The 17,689-nt window shown below is 33.3% G+C and overlaps 1 protein-coding gene across 1 annotated transcript in view; it reads left to right on the top strand.

Annotated features, from left to right (window-relative positions):
- The window catches only part of LOC124369535 (regulator of microtubule dynamics protein 1-like), a 30,643-nt gene extending 18,437 nt beyond the window's left edge, over window positions 1-12,206 (top strand). The window contains exons 7-8 of the mRNA XM_046827558.1: window positions 8,969-9,202; window positions 12,118-12,206. Of these exons, the coding sequence (XP_046683514.1) occupies window positions 8,969-9,202; window positions 12,118-12,174 (291 nt within the window). The 3' untranslated portion in view covers window positions 12,175-12,206. The remainder of the gene's footprint in view (window positions 1-8,968; window positions 9,203-12,117) is intronic.
- The last annotated feature ends 5,483 nt before the right edge of the window (window positions 12,207-17,689 follow it).

Here is a 17,689-nt window from a genome sequence, read left to right on the forward strand (position 1 = left end):
TAATTTTTCATTTTTTAAATTTTTTGTTGTTTATCGTATCTTTACAATACATACTGCATTTGTCTCAATTCAGAATTTGTCCTGAGTCGGTTTATAATGATCCTTAATGCTTTCCGGATGATTAATAGGTATTGCCCGTTCCATTTTATTCCATTAGCAGACGAAATCCGGGCACTGCCAAATCATGTACCGTACTATGTCATATTTTGTTGACGTTTGATGTAGCTTAAGTGGGGTCCACTGGCTTTGTGCTGCTACCTGTCAGAGATTGTTTATGTTGCAGCCATTTAGATGCAATACATTTATTGGTTTGTAACAAGCAACAAAAGTTCCCACCTAAGTGAGTTGTCTGCCGATGTAAACAAGCTAGTTTAGTCACTGTCAGTCAAATCAAATCAAATCAAATCAAAATTTCTTTATTCATTGGCACAACATTGTACACTGAATGGTGTCAATCAATAGCACTTATACATTTATACATCTAAAGTATTATTATTAAGTATATAATTTGACATGTTCTGTATTTAAAATTCTTTAAAAACTATAAAGAGCCTTGTCAATGAGAAAATATTTTAATTTTGATTTGAAAGTTGATAAAACATTTTCTGACTTTAAATATTGAAGGTAATTTTATTATAAAATATTGTGCCCATATATTGAGGTTTTTTTGCGGAAAAATTCTAAATGATGTGTGGGAATGGCAAGGTCATTTTGATGCCTGGTATTGTATTGGTGAAGTGTACCAAGCTGTGGCAAATTGGAAAATCTGAGCTTTACCGATAATATTGTTTCATAAATATACATACCATACACGGTCATTATACCTAATGAAATAAAATGTTCTTTTGACGATGTGCCTGGTTTAAGTTTAAAAATTGATCTTACTGCTCTCTTTTGGATTTTTAAAATTGAGTCTAAATTTCTAACTGTTGTGGCACCATATATTGAAATCCCAAACGAAATAACGGAATGAATATAAGAAAAATAGACTGTTCTTAGAGTTTTGACATCACAAAAATTTTCTTAATCTATTTAAAGCATAAATGCCTGAAGCTGCCCTTGCGAGAACACTTTCAATGTTGAGAGCTCCAGTCCAGGTTCTCGTCAATCGATAATCCTAAAAATTTTGAATTTGCTACTTGGAAAATATGGCTATCTTTATTTATTGTTACTGTTGGCTTGATTATTTTTTTCATTTGTTTGTGGTTAAATACTATAAAGTTTGTCTTATCAACATTCAAAAGTAATTTATTTGCTTCAAAAAATTGGGCCAAAAGTGATAAGTTAGTGCTGGATGACTCCTCCACTCCCTTTATTGAAGGTGCAGAAATTTTTAGGTTTGCGTCGTCGGCATAAAAACAAAGTTTTCCAGGTTGCCTGATTTTAGGTACATCATTGATATAAACAAATGAAAAGTAAAGGTCCCAGTATGGAACCTTGAGGAACCCCATGCTTCACATCTGAAATCGAGGATTTGTAAAGTTGTTTATACATTGTCCCTTTGTTTGTGGGGAGAAATATTCCAATTCGACAAATTGTTTTCTATTATTCAGATATGAATTTAACCATTCAAAAGCTTTACCTTCTACGCCAATTTGTTTTAATTTAGACAACAACAAAACATGAGAAATTGAATCAAAAGCTTTGCTCAGATCCATGAAAACTCCAATTACCTTTTCATGATTATCTATGGAGTCAATAACTGATTCAAGAAATTCTGTGGCTGCGGTTAAGACAGACTTTCCCTTTTGGAAACCATGTTGATTGCTGTTAATTATATTGTTTTTTTCCAAATAAATTTTAAATTGATTGTAAAAAGCACGTTCAAAGATTTTGGAGATTGATGGAAGCAAAGCAATGGGACGATAATTTTTCTACGTGGGTTCTGTTCCCTTTTTTTAAATAGAGGTTTAATCTTTGCAATTTTCAATTTTTTCTGGAAATATTCCTGAAATAAAAGAAGAATTTATTAAGTGAGTGATAGGTTTTATTAGCGATTTCCTGGCTTTCTTAATGAGAACAACAGGAATGTCGTCATATCCAGCACTAAGCTTGTTTTTTAGACTGATCATAATTTTCTCTATATCTTCTTCTGTGACTGGCTCTAGTCTAAATCTAGAAAAATTACAAATAGGTTGTTGTTGAACTGAAGGTCCTGTAGAGCTTGACAAATTAGGCAGTATAGATTTATCTACTAGATCTGAGAAATATCTGTTTATAAATTCGCTTAAGTTACCAGGGTCTGTACAAAGTTGATTTCTAACCTTAAGCTCTATATTTTTATTACTATTGTTGTTTACACCAACTTCCCTATTAATCATCCTCCAGACTGTGGCATTAACATTCACAGACTTTTCCAACTGACTATTAAGATATTGTTTCTTTTGATGCAGAATATTTGTCTTAAATAATTTGTTTCTTGATTTTACCTCACTATAAACAAGTGGGCTTTGAAGTTCTCTAGCTAGGCTACTTAATTCAATAATTTCTAGCTTTTCTAATCTGAGCTCATCTGTTAAACCACATATTTTTATTCAACTGTTTTCGACTTAAGGTTTTAGGAAAATGGAGGTTAAAGTAGAACAATAAAATACTATGAAAAACATCATATTTTGAAGTAACAGGAGCTAAATATAAGTCTGTCCATGATTCTTGTTGCAATGAATACAAAATGAATGTGTGTTTAAATCTGAAAACTTTCTAGTATACATTTGAATGGATTCATTGGGATGAAACAGTAATTTTACTTTTATGTTTAATAGGGGTATGTAATAATGCTAAGAAACTGCCCATCATGGTCTGAGAGTTGAGTATTAATTCCGATTAGTTTGATAAAATTCATATTAATGTTGGTTGAAAATGTTGTCTATAGTTGTGGCTGATGACTCCGTAATTCTAGTTGGAAATTTTACTAAAGAGCACATTCCCATTAGAAACTAACAAGTTGTTCAGTTTCAATGCACTGTTGGATTGTCCCATCATATCAATGTTTATATCCCCCGCTATTAAAATGTGCTTATATCTTTTGTCTACATGTTCCAATAAAACTTCAATACTTTTTAAAAATTCTGTTCATTTTTTTGTTATGGGATTTCTGTACAAGCCCACCACTAATAATTTAGACTGTTTTTCGAGAAAAATATTTTTATTTCAACCATGCAACATTCAAATATTTCATCCTTCAATAAATATCCAATGTCTGGAATTTTGATTTCTTTCCAAATCACACTTGTTTTGGATAAAATTACTACACCTCCTCCTCTGCAGCTTTCTCTTGCATAGCTAGAGTTTAAGACATAACCATTAATATTTAACCTTTGAAGCATCATCTTGGTCATTTTATGCTCAGTTAAAATTACTATATTAGGTTTATTTCACTCAACGTAATTTCTAAAGATTCTAAGGATGATTGTAATCCTCTAATATTTTGATGGAACAACCCAATTGTGCTATTGCTTACAAAGCTTCCAAAGTCACATGGCTTATCTTTAATGACAGTACATGGATTATTGTAAGTACTGTCTGAAACATAATTTAAATTGTAACTACTACCTAGGTGACGCTCCTGTGCACAGGAGGAAGACAGTTTTTTTGAGGTGTAGCATTCAAAGAGCAAACTGAGGCAGGTACTGCCTGATTTAATGATTCACCACAAACACCATTACTCTGCTTTAGCGCCTCAGAAAATGTGAGGTCCGCCCGGTGCCACAAACACATCACTAGCCCGATCCTGTGATTCTTGCTGATTCCTGGATAGCGTCACCAAACTCACTGGAGACCTCACTGCTGCTGGTTGATGTGACTCAAGATTGATGATTTCTGATGGGTGGTTAAGAGCTGGTAAGGTGGGAGCAGTCTTTGTTTTTCTCCTCAATAAGGTTCTTCAGTTCCCTGTTAAAATCTTCATGAGATAAACCATTCCTTAGTGATCGAAATGATTTTTGAAATATGAGACAATGGTAACAGTGGCTCCTGTGCATTGTTGAAATTTTATTACATTGTCTAGAAAGAGTGTCAAACTGACCCTATCACGTACGCAGCCCATTGGGGAGCATATCAAGTGCTTCAGATCCCTCCTTTTAAAATTTTTGTGACAGGTCAGAAAAAAGCAGTGTCATAGTCCTGTTTACTTGGTTTGCCATAATATTTATCCTTAGTTATAAGACTATACACTGTTGCACTGTTTGCATTATCTTGTAGAGCCAGATGGCGTGTTAGGCAATGTGATAGTTTAGGCTGGCAAAATTCCTGTTTGAAGACGACAGCCACACCAGCTGACATGTGACGAGGGTCATCCAAGTCCCCGGAAATGCTGTGTGCGAATCCGACAGTTTTGTCATATCGAAAGCGTTTAATAACATCTCTCATAGGTGTTTCAGTAACATTGATGGTATTACAATTTATTTGGGATTCTGTATTTGTTATACTATTGTTTGGTTGTGTATTTAATTTCAGAATATAGTCAACAATCATTGATGCAAGTTTCTTCTTTCCACTGTGATTTAAATGAATGCCTTTTCGGGAGAAGTGAAAATCTTTGAAAAGAGTCGAGATCGATAAGACTAAACGTTGTTCATTCTAAGAACTAGTTCCCTAATATAGTTGTTTGCCAGAGCTATGTTGTAATGTATCATATGGTCTGGCTGAACATCATATCTAGGAGGAATTGTTGTGATACAGACTGGTCTGTTCTTACTCAGGGCATTTAATTCGCATTCCATTTTATCAAAGATAACTTGTGTTGAATTTGCAGTTATATTGTTTGTACCAGCCAGCAAAAACAGGGGTCGAGTACGTGACTTGCCAGCCTGACTACAGACATATTGTATATCTGCACCAGGCTTGACCAACCCATCAACATGAATTTTTCCATTGCTAAACAGATCCGATAAGCTCAGGTATGCCCCTTCCCTGGCTGTCAGAGTAAAACTCGACTTTTGACTGTTTCCTTCACACTTCTGCAAACCTTAAGATTGATGGTTGTTTTTTGTTTTACCTTCATAATTAGTTTTAATACAAAAGGAATCGCCTTTAACAGCTAGATTTGTTTGCCTTGGATGGGTTTCATTTGCAAGTGCAGTGAATCTATTTGAAGTTGGGATAACAACATGTCAGTTTCTTTGTACTTTTGTTATTTTTGTTCTAATACCGTAGACTGATTGGCCTCATTGTGTGCTTCCGGGGTGCGCAAAAGGCCCTTGAGGCTTAAGTGCATGGCAATAGGCCGCCCCATAGAAGAAGAAGAAGGAATATTTCATCTGACGCCTCTCAGCATGCGCCAATTGCATGTATATTGGTATGCTTGTCCTTGGCACCTCAGTCCAGCCGTGAGAACGGGAACATCTCCCCAATGCCCATATTTTTATATTCAAATTTGAAATGTATGTTGCAATTGAAAATCCTGTTAGCTGTGAAGTGCGGTCTGTGATTAGTTTTTGTTGGCAAAACACTTAAAACCAATAGAAATTTATCAAGAACTGTATGAAGTGGATGGGAACAATGTAATGACTGAAAGTTGTCATAAAGTGGTGCATTTAGTTTAAAACAGGCAGAACAAAAGTTCATGATCAAGAAAAGTATGGACATCTGAGCATTGTGACTTGACGATCTGGTCACCAAAGTTGACGAAAAGATTTGTGAAAACCACCGCTTCTTAATAACTGAGCTTTATTTATGTTTTCCAGAAGTATGATGGTACTTTGTTGTTTGATCAAAATGTGCATTAAATTGGGAAATTATAATATAAAAAAGTTGTTAGTATTATATTATAAAATAAAAATATTATAACTAAAAGACCTGTCGTATACCTTGTTTTACTCTATATTACGACTGTTTATAACAAAGTCATGCATTAGTTTCTTTCTTCATAGTACAAATTTTAGTTAAAAAACTACAATGGTGTACTTTGACTGTAAATTTAATTACAACTAGATAGAAAAATTGACACTTTTAAATGAGTCTTGAAAGAGTTAAAATATTTTTCTGTTTTCCCCTTGACTGTCATGCCCATGTAAATGCAGGTGACCTTGCTTTTATGTTCTACAATTAAATAAAATGCAACTACTATGCCAGTGATATCACATTTCCAAACAGCTGATTGCTTACATAAAGCTTGACAGCTGTACAATGATACATATTGGCTTGTAGAAGTGTTTATTTGAAATGCTAAAACCCAAAGATGTGCTGCTTGATTGCTACTTAACTCTGATGACCAATTAGAGAATTATTACAAAAACATGGTTGTTTGAAACAGAACATTATTTTAGTCTTAATAGTGTATTTTCAAGTTCTATCACAAGTTTTGTATATTTTGACTGTGCTTCTGTCAGTATGGTAGTAACTAGTTTTAATAAAGGTGAGGACATTTTATCATTTTAAAATTTCTCTAATCACATAATTTTGACCTGTGAATGTTGAGTTTAGCTCCAGTTCACCTTCCTTTTAGTGCAGCATCTGAAATCTGCAACGCTGTCAAAGATGACTCCTGGAATCTGAGGTCATGTTTGTCTGAACAGATAAAAAAATAACAGTACACAAAAAATACTAGAATGTTTTAGACACAATCCCAAAACTAGGTGGAGCCACAGACTTTTCTATACATAACGTAGCTATGGTGGGAAGAGTTGATTCAATATGAATCTTGAGTTTACCTCCAGTTCACCTTCCTCGAAGTGCAGCTTCTGAACTGGAGTGCACTCTTATTTTGCACCCGATGCGACAACAAGAATACCTCTTCACCTAAATAACACTATATTTTGTAGTCTAGGTATCTCTAATGTCAAAACAATGTAAAGAGTCTGTTTTGAGCTTCTTCATTGCCAACTGTTTTTTTTTTTTTTTTTATCTCTTCAGACAAACAACGATTCTAATGTTGGATTTGAGCTATGACCTCTGGTTTGTCCAGTACCAAGCTTGGAAGAAACGACTGCCCTGAATTGTTTACAGTAGCTTTCAGATGTTTTCTGGTAAATTCACGCACTTAGTTACAATTATGGCAAAATTAAATTTTCTAGCATACCAGGAAGTTGGTTAGACTTTATATTGATTAAGACAGGGGGGTTAGAAGTAAGCTGTTTTTATACTTAAGCTTACTAATCAAAATCAGCAATCTTTATCAAATGAATAAGTTTATCAGGAGGTTTAATTCAACCAGTGAAGTTCCTGGAGGGGGGATAAAATTACCACGAGTTGAAAGAACAAAGGATTTTTCCTGAGGGAGTTGTGTCTGTTGAGAGCAAGTGGGTCTAAGTGTCAGGTGTTTGTCATGCAAAAGTGTTTATTCATTTTAAGGGTTGAGTTTACCAGGTGTTCAAGTTAACCGGGGATCCTTTACCTGAGGAATAAATTACCAGGAGTTAAATTATGCCAGAATTCTAAACACCAGTCTGAATTGCTACAAGAGTAAGTAGTTTAGGCGGATTGGTTGATTAAAGAGTTGAGTTTACCGGAGCTAAATAAAAGTAAGTTTTGCGAATTAATATGCCCTACCCTTATATCATAATGCTTTATCCATCATATCATGGTCAGGGGAATAAGTTCATGAGAGGATTTAAATTAAGAGAATGTTTGGTCAACCAAACTACAAATTTCTGTGTCCCTTCTAATGTTGTATGCTCCAAATTTTGATGAGGGGGTATGTTCCCAGAAGAGGTGTAAGCATAAACATCTGCATGGTGAAGAGGAATAAGAAGCTATCTATCTACCTATTAATGACGCTATCTACCTATCTATCTATCTATCTACCTACCTATTAATGACGCTTGAAGGATGTTAACTATCATTGATCTACATCTTGCCATTGTGGAAATAAAGAAAATGCTAAATGCATGGTTTCCTGGCCATGTTAATTGCCTCTCAGCCATCCGGTTTATAGTGCACCCTCTTCCACGTTTAACCTGTGTCTTTACAACACCATGAAATCCTCTTTACAATGCTAGCCTGTTCCAATCCAACTTCAGTATGCATAAGAAAATCAGGGGATCTTGAGCATTTGGTCTGTAACGCCGGACATTCAAATATGATATGCTCATCTGTTTCATCAGCCTTGCCACATTTTCTGCACAAGGTTTCCTGAAGATGAATACTTTTTCTTGGCTTTGGAATATCCAATGCCCTGTAATAAAACCAGTCATCATCATCTTGTAGATCTCTGATCTACTCATTCTAAGGGCATCTACTGCAATGTTCCTTGATGGCCCATTGAGGAGCACCCTCTTTGCTTGGGCGTTTCCATCAGTTCTTTCACAATGTTGTTAGATTTTTAAAACACCCACTTGCTAACCGATCTCCATTCCAAACAATAGGAAACCCCACACATTGGTTCAGGACCAATAAGAGGACAATTGGCTCCTAAGTTAGCGCAACCTGTGAATCCTATGTGTCCAGGCACTCGCCATTCTTTTTCATACTGATTCTGCTACAACTTTAATTTTGCATGATATGGATTTTTTTGAAAAGCAGTATTTAATTATGTCTTACACAAAAGAGTTGGGATATTTGGTGATGAATAAATAATAATGGTATGAAAGAATAAATGATGGTACATTGATTCCAGTTTTGTACTTGTATTTTAAAAAATGGCCTAGCAATAAACATTTGTAAATTCTAAAATTAATAATTAATACAAGTATACAAACTTAGAACAACCTTACAAAAGAAAGGCGTATGATGTTATATGGCATAAGTTTTATGCTCCATAACACTAGCAAACACTGCTTTACACACGTACAGAGCTAGACACACACTCAGTTGATAAATAATCCTCTGTACAATCCAAACTTAGCATCTAGTTGTTTTTACATGTTTCCTTTAAAAAGATTTTTGTTTTTTATTACCAAATTTACTTTTTAAATAACACATCTTCTTCCCTTTAAAATAATCAAACACAGATTATCCTTGGTATCTTGAAATCCAACTAGCAATAAAAAGACAAATAAAACTACTGAGTTTTTAACTGTGAATGTTCCAGATGTACAAGCTCTCTTCTGTCGAGCAGATGATAGCCACCACATTGTTTGGTGCTCCACCAGAGGTTTCTCTGAGGACTGCTCTCTCATCATTGTTTGAAGCAGAAAAACACAATAAGAAGGGATGGAAAGCAAATACATTACTGATTGCTAAGTGCTACCTGGAAATCCCTAATCTCCAAAAGGGTCTCGATTGGCTCAAAATAGCAAAGAAAATGCCAGTTCATAGTTCCCAGGTTTGTTTAACTTGTATTTTATTATAGTGGTACAGTAAGTACAGCATTTTTGCATACATTAGCACTTGCCTTAGCCAGACACCATTGATGTTTAGTAAATTTGTTATTACTACAATTATTTAGTAATATGAGTAATAATGTAATATCCAATTATTCTTAACATATGTAATTGTATCTGGTTAGTACAAGGATCATATTTTAAGCAATGACCTTTTTTTGTATTATTTATTTTTATTTTTTCATCTTGTCACATAACTCCATGTGCAGTAAATAATTAATTAAGTTATGATAGCTGACATGTCAATTTGTTAAAAAACCTAATCTAAATTAAAATGTAAATAAATAAATATAAATTGTATAGATATAGACATATACAATAAAAATTAAACATTAATAAACATTAATTAAGCATTAATATAAATAAAATATAACTTGTATAAATAATATATAGTAATAAGATTTAAACATAAAATATTAAACACTAAGCATTAAATATAAAAATAAACGGCAATCAGAACAAATCCCCAGCACAACATGAACAAAGGTACACAATTTAAACTATTATTAAAAACTTATTGCTTTTCAGTCAAGAATTCATTTACACTGCAGAAGCTCTTTTCCACCAAACAGCCCTTCACTATTTTCTTATAAACTTCCAAATAATTCTCTAATTTGAAATCATCGGGCAAATTATTATATAAACAAATTCCTCCATATTCAGGCAATTTCTCAAAGGCTTGTGTTTTGTGTAAAGGATAAAATAAGAGTACTATTGTGTCTGGTGGAATAATTATGTATATTTGAGAATGAATTGAAATTTGCTATGTTTTTTTGTCATAATAAGTATCTGCTATATATAAATTGATGGAAGAGTAAGCAGTTTTAAGCCTAAAACTGGGCTTGCATTATACATCATAATACGGTTTATTTTACTGATGATCTTTTTTGTAATAATGAAAAGCTTGTTTACTTTAACTGAATCATCCCAGAATTCAATGCCATATGTTAGGTAGGAATATACATATACATAATAAACTGTTAGCAATGTTTTTTATCTAATTTCGAAGACAGAAAATAAATCAGATAATATGCCTTACTAAGCTTATTCAATAATGAAAGAACATGCTGTCTCCAAGTAAGATTCCCATCAATGTGAACTCCTAAAAAAGTTGTAGTTTTTGTTACGTAAAATGTTGCATCAAGGAAGGAGATTTCAGATTTAGAACTATTGCTATAATTAGGATGAACAACTGTCTTGAGTTTTTTTCCTGTGTTGAGTAAAAGATCATTTGCTTTGAACCAATTATTCATTTATAAGAACTAAGCCTGTTCAGTGTGATTTTGTCATGATTAGAAATGAGATCAGGAGTATCATCAGCATATGTAGCTATACTAGAGTTTATTATATTTGCTGGCAAGTCATTGATGTAAATCAAAAACAAAATTAGCCCCAAGGCCTTAGGGTACACATAAACTAATTTTTTTATATTTCTTAGAAGAAATCCCGTTCTCAAGGATCACATTTTGTCTGCGGTCAGTGAGATATGATTCTAATCATCCCAATGCACTATCTTGGACACCGCAAAAATGCAATTTTTTTACAATATTCTTGTATGCCTTCAAAAGATCACAGAACACAGCAGCTGTAAACTGTGAACAATCAAAGAGACTTGCCACTCTAGAGACCATCTCATTAATAGCATTAAGGATCCCTCTTTCCTTTCAAAACCCAAATTGTGAAGGATGAAAACATTCATTCCCTTCTAGATGATTAGAGAGGTCTGTTAAGAACTACAGCTTCCAACACTTTAGATACTGCAGGAAGAAGATAGTTATCAAGTTGGGTTGAATCATCTTTTTTAAATTGGTTTTACATGACTGTATTTAAGAGCATAAGGAAAACACTAGTTTTGAGAGAGGAATTAAGTACATAAGCCAAAGGTTTCTTCAAGAAGCTGGCACATTCCTTCAGGAGAAACAATAGTGTAATAAGTATTTCATCCTAGCCCAAAGATTTTGTATGTTTTAGCTGGATTAGTGTCTCCAAAACATTTTGGCTAGTCACAGGTCCAAAAGTTGTCAGTGTATTACTAGACACCATATTCTGTTTTTGAAGAAAAAATAAGACTGTATAAAATTAGGGGACAGGTTAAGTTTACTGGATACATCCAAGAAAAATGAGTTAAATGCATAAGCAATTTCATTTTGATTACTATGTAATTTATTAGTATTTCAGTAATAGGAGTGTTTTTTAAAAGACCCTGTTTCTTGTTTTATAATATTATAAGGAGTTTTACTTTTATTTGCTTAGTTTCAGATTTTTAAACTATTTTAGTTAATTTTTGCAGTACTAACACACTTTTTATAAATGCATTTATAATTTGCAACATAAGCTTTGAAAATAGGATCGCTAGAGTTATTACAATGCATGTGCAGTTCTCTCTTCCTAATCGCTGACACTTGCAAACCAGCTGTTTAACCCACACTTTGTCAACTAATGACTCAATTTTTTTTAGGAAAAATAGAAAGTGATAAAAATAATGTTTAAGAATATGCATTAAAACCTTGTTGAGATCATTATTCATTCATTTCATTATTTTGAATATCATAGAGAGCGTGCCAGTCTCCATGTGAAAGATGTTTTCTTTGGAATGATTCCTTTCCTTGGGTATAAAGTTATATGTTGTGTTGTATGTTAGAGTTGTTTTATAATTTATAAGAACTAGAAGCAGAACAGTGATCAGAAAAACCTGTATCAAGAAATATTTATTATTTAGGCGTATTACTAATCAATTGTATTTAACAATTTACTGAATTTTACTCAAGAAACCACTGCCTCTTTATACATCTCAACATAAATTTCCAAAGAAGGATACATTTAAAAACAATTAATTGATAACATATATTTGTTTCAGGATGCAGAAGCTGATGAGGACATAGACATAGTTTTGGGGCTGTTTTTCTTAAATTAAAAAACAGTTAGTAGCAGTCGTGGGACTGCCGATAGAAGTGAAAACGGAACTATTAAGTTGAGGAGTAATTAACAATACGTTATAGTAGCAGTACATCTGTAATTGTAAATGTGACGCGTTTTTAAATTTTCCAATTTTAAAATCCACGAAAAAAATATTATCAAATAACTAGAAATTTATTTTACCACGCTAGTAAGATAAATCTTATACCGTAATTAATACTCATTTCATGATGAAGAGGTTAAATATTAAAAACATAATTAAAATGAATAATGCTAAATTTTAAATACAAATATTCGTACAATATTAAAAATGTTTAAAAATATATTCGTTGTTTTCATTATTCATTTATCTGTATAAAAAATATGTTGTAATTGCTCAATATTAATAGTTAGTTAAACATAGAATACAAGTGAGTAAACACCGAGTGAACAACAGTGAGTTGAACACCGTTGTAAATAATACAGTTATTGCTACGGATAAAGTATATAATTGCAATAACAATTAAACCCACAATATTTTTAAAAACTAATAAATTAGTTAAATTAACTTGGTTCTTTCGTAAAGGTATTATTATTGCACAATAAACTAACTTATTGAGTTAATACAGTATCAGTGAGCCAATGCGCCAACTACAGTTCCGGCAGAAAACGTTCACTCATCACTTCATACGCTACTACAGGCTAAACTAAACTTCCAATAAAAAAATGATAAATTACAAAAAAAATATTCATTCTATTTTCACACAACTGTCTCGCTGACAAATTTTGTTCTGACCAAAAAACAAAAAAAAATCCTCGCTTACTACTTTTTTCTTGTCATTGTAAACGCTATGTAAAATGTAAACAATAATCAAAAAATTTATTTCGAAATTTTTTTAATATTTAAAAATGTAACCATTAGAATTGCCAATATTAAGAGCTTTAATTTGACGCATCTTACAGAATTGTACGACATTGGCTTCACTTTTAAATCGCGAGAGGAAGCCGTAAAGGTCACTGATTTTCGCAGTCTGTTTTCATACTCCGCCGGGGACAGTTTTTAACACAGCGAGACTGACTTTTTCATGCAGGTTAGTAGTCCGCGGCCAAGTCTACGTTTAAAAAACACAGCGAGACTGACTTTTTCATGCAGGTTAGTATCATTAGCATGTCGGTGACGCGGAAACCGAGGATTTTACCCTCTATTATTCATTTATTCTGTATAAAAATATGTTGTAATTGCTCAATATTAATAGTTAGTTAAACATAGAATACAAAGTGAGTGAGTAAACACCGACGTGAACAACAGTGAGTTGAACACCGTTGTAAATAATACAGTTATTGCTACGGATAAAGTATATAATTGCAATAACAATTAAACCCACAATATTTTTAAAACTAATAAATTAGTTAAATTAACTTGGTTCTTTCGTAAAGGTATTATTATTGCACAATAAACTAACTTATTGAGTTAATACAGTATCAGTGAGCCAATGCGCCAACTACAGTTCCGGCAGAAACGTTCACTCATCACTTCATACGCTACTACAGGCTAAACTAAACTTCCACAATAAAAAATGATAAAATTACAAAAAAAATATTCATCTATTTTCACACAACTGTCTCGCTGACAAATTTTGTCTGACCAAAAAACAAAAAAAATCCTCGCTTACTACTTTTTTCTTGTCATTGTAAAACGCTATGTAAAAATGTAAACAATAATCAAAATTATTTCGAAATTTTTTTAATATTTAAAAATGTAACCAATAGATTGCCAATATTAAGAGCTTTAATTTGACGCATCTTACAGAATTGTACGACATTGGCTTCACTTTTAAATCGCGAGAGGAAGCCGTAAAGGTCACTGATTTTCGCAGTCTGTTTTCATACTCCGCCGGGACAGTTTTAACACAGCGAGACTGGACTTTTTCATGCAGGTTAGTAGTCCGCGGCCAAGTCTACGTTTAAAAAACACAGCGAGACTGACTTTTTCATGCAGGTTAGTATCATTAGCATGTCGGTGTGACGCGAACCGAGGATTTTACCCTCTACCAAAACGCTCAACGCGCCTAAAGAAGTTTTCACTTCAAAAAATCTTGTCTACTATCAGTTCCTGCCTTGTCTCCGTGACGTGCATGTCCATTGTCAATGTTCACCAGTATGTCATTAATACATAGTGTAATGATGTTGCGTACATGAAATGTTAACATGTGCGTGCACTATAAGCAGGGTGACATGGGTTCAGGTGAAAAGTATTAGTGACATTTCAGTGTATGGGGAAAGTTTCTAACTACAATATCTATTTTTTATTACATATTTCTTAGGTTTCACCACTTCTTGGTCCATTAGCATATTCGATTCCTGTTTCTGGGCGTGAAACCTTAAATTACTTGGTTGATGATGGTTTAGCATAAACTATTAATATTAAGAAAAATGTGCTACTTACAAACTGTAGTTAATTATAAAACCAATAGCAATAGATGATATTATTACTTGAACTCATAGTTTACTTATATTTAGCTAACAGTAACGATTAGCAGACACCTTATCATGTGCCTACTTAGTTATTTCATTCAGATCCGATTGGTGAGCTTTCTGGGCCAAATCGTGGTTCTTGTAACCTGATTCCAGGACTATATTATCGGCAAATTTCCAATTCTTACATCCTTTTATTATATCAAACATTGCATTTATTTAAACTACAAAAAGTAGTGGACCAAGATGACTTTTATTCCTGATTTTTAAATGCATCAACTAATTCTGTATGATCAATTGTATTGAAAGATGAGTTCCGAATCTATTTCTTCCAGAAAATGTTTCTTTGTAATTTTGCATGAAGGAATAGGTGGTCTAGATAGCCTTTAGACATATCTTGTCTTTGAATCTTGTAACCAAAACTTCACCCAATATGCACTAATATGATTCTGTGATGGTTTCTAGTACTGTACTATTTTGTTTGATTTACAGAAAAGTTACAAGTCCCCTCCTCCTTTTGTTTTTCTTAGCCTGTAATATTTTTCATAGTTTGGTATACTACACAAATTTATATCATTTTCTATACAAAAGATTTATTTCTTATGTTGAAACCGTGTAATGTTGGATGAAATAAAAATTCAACTGATAGTGTTCTAGAAGCATGTGTTTTGCTTGTTGTACGAATATCCAACAATAAGACATATTTCCTACTAAAATGTATATTACCAAACTACTGTATAAATATCACTACTTTAAATAAGTGCTACAATTAGTTAAGTTTTATATCATATGTTAATAAAACATATATACAAGATTTTGAGTAAAAAAAGGTATTTAAATTTTGTTAGATCCTAATTTGAAGTTTTATTTAGTGGTGCCTCTTATTTTACTCTCTTCAAAATAAGTACAACGTAAAAGTTTTCAGTAACTTTATATTCTACCTCTAAACCTCTAAATGTATTCAGAAACATTATTTAGTATGAGGGTCGTTCAATAATTAAAGACACAAACAGGTCTGGGGAGAAAACTGTTGGTAGGGTAATTTTGATACTTTTATAGCTTTAAGTTGGCATCACTGGCATAAGCCCTGATCAGCTGATTGATTAACATTGTTGTTTTTATAACTTGCAAAAATGCATTTAATTAAGTCCACTTGAAAATTCCACTTTAGTTGAACAACATTCTGTTATTCATTTTTTACTTGCTGAAGGTGAAAAACCAGTGAATATATACTCCAGAATGACTGAAGTGTATGGTGAAAACTGTTTGAATCGTGCAAATTTTTACAAGTGGATAGAACAGTTCAAAAATGGCCGAGACTCAGTGACTGACGAACGCTGTCCTGGCTGACCAGTTGAAGTTTCAACTCCCTCACTGGAATGTCGAATTGACGTAATTCGTGCTGACCAACTGAGTCACTGTGGAAATGATAGTTGAAAAAGTTCATGTGAGTATGTTCATAACATTATTAAAAACAAGTTGAAGTACCGCAAAACATGTGCAATATGGGTCCCAAAGAAGTTGACACGGCTACACAAGGAAACAAGATTGAGAGTGTGAACATAGCTACAGGAATGTTCTGAAAGAGAAGGTGAACACTTCCTCAACAGAATTTTAACAGCCAGAATCAAAAAGGCAAAGCACGGAGTGGAAGCGTACCAGCTCATCTGTCAGGAAAAAATTCAAAACTCAAGCATCAGCAGGAAAAGTCATGTTGACGGTGTTTTTGGGATGCTGAAGGTCCGGTTTTTTGTGGTTATCTTGAAGAGTGTACAATTAACAGCCAGTAATACTCAGATATCCTTTTGAAAAAAGTGACGCCAGCCATGAGAGAGAAATGTTGTGGATCTCAGAGGAGAGGTGTGATTTTCCAACAAGACAATGTATGTCCTCATACTGCTCAACTAACCCGAGAAACCATTAAAAAAATGGGCTGGGAAGTACTGCCTCGCCCCCCTTACAGTTAAGATGTAGCACCAAGTGATTTCCACTTGTTTGGTCCGCTAAAGGAAGAAATGCGTGGAAGGAGGTTCTAGGATAACAAGGGCGTCAAGAAGTTTGTGGGAAATTGGCTGATACACCAAGATAGAGTTCTTTGCAGCTGGTATAACATAGCTTATGGTCCATTGGAACAAGTGCATAAATGTTCAAGGAAATTATGTTGAAAAGTAGTAAAAGTGTTGTTTTGTAAAAATTAACTGTTTCCTCTCTAGATCTGTTTGTCTCTTTAATTATTGAATGACCCTCATAGTTATGAAACATGCTGTGTACGGAAACAATATATAGGGTGTTCACAAAGGGTGTTACAAACTTTTGTGAGTGATAGTACTCATCATTTCAAGCCAAAAAATTTCCTATAAATATAGATTGAGAAATGTGTTGTTTAGCCTCCAGCTACCATTTTGTATTTTTTATAAAAAAATATCTGTAAAACTATTTAAGCTAAAGAAACCTAATTTTGCACATAGGTTTGATTAACAAGAAAAAAATTCAAAAAAATAATTGTATTAATTTCTTTAATATTAACAAAATGATGTAAACTGCAAATTTTTAAATTCAAATAACAAAAATCACCAGTATAGTTATAACAAATTTACTAGACCCCAACTATTTGAGCAGTTTTATTAAAATTCCAATGGTACTTGTTTCAACGAAATCTGTTAATGCATAAGCTAGCATGACCACTTTGAAGGTACACTTGCACAAGCTGGAAGCGCCAAACATGTCACAGTCGAGAGGTATCAGTTGTTTGTTGCTCATGGCTTGTGCAAGCAACTGAATAAAATGGTGCACTGCCACATTCTACCAAATGAATATTTAGCGAATATGAGAGAGAAACAGCAGTGAACAGTATAAAGCAGAAAGCAAACTCAGCTGTTGAGCATGCTATATGTAAGCAATGAGATTTGGAAGTGTTGCACTGTTTATCTGTAAATGTTTTAGTGTTTTATTGATGGCAATAAAAATGATTAAACATGAAGAAGACTAACCCACTACATACATTTAAATTCACAGAAAAAATTCTTTAAGACATTTAAATACCTTATTGGTAGAAAGGA

This window comes from Homalodisca vitripennis, chromosome X, assembly GCF_021130785.1.
Source record: "Homalodisca vitripennis isolate AUS2020 chromosome X, UT_GWSS_2.1, whole genome shotgun sequence".
NCBI lineage: Eukaryota > Metazoa > Arthropoda > Insecta > Hemiptera > Cicadellidae > Homalodisca > Homalodisca vitripennis.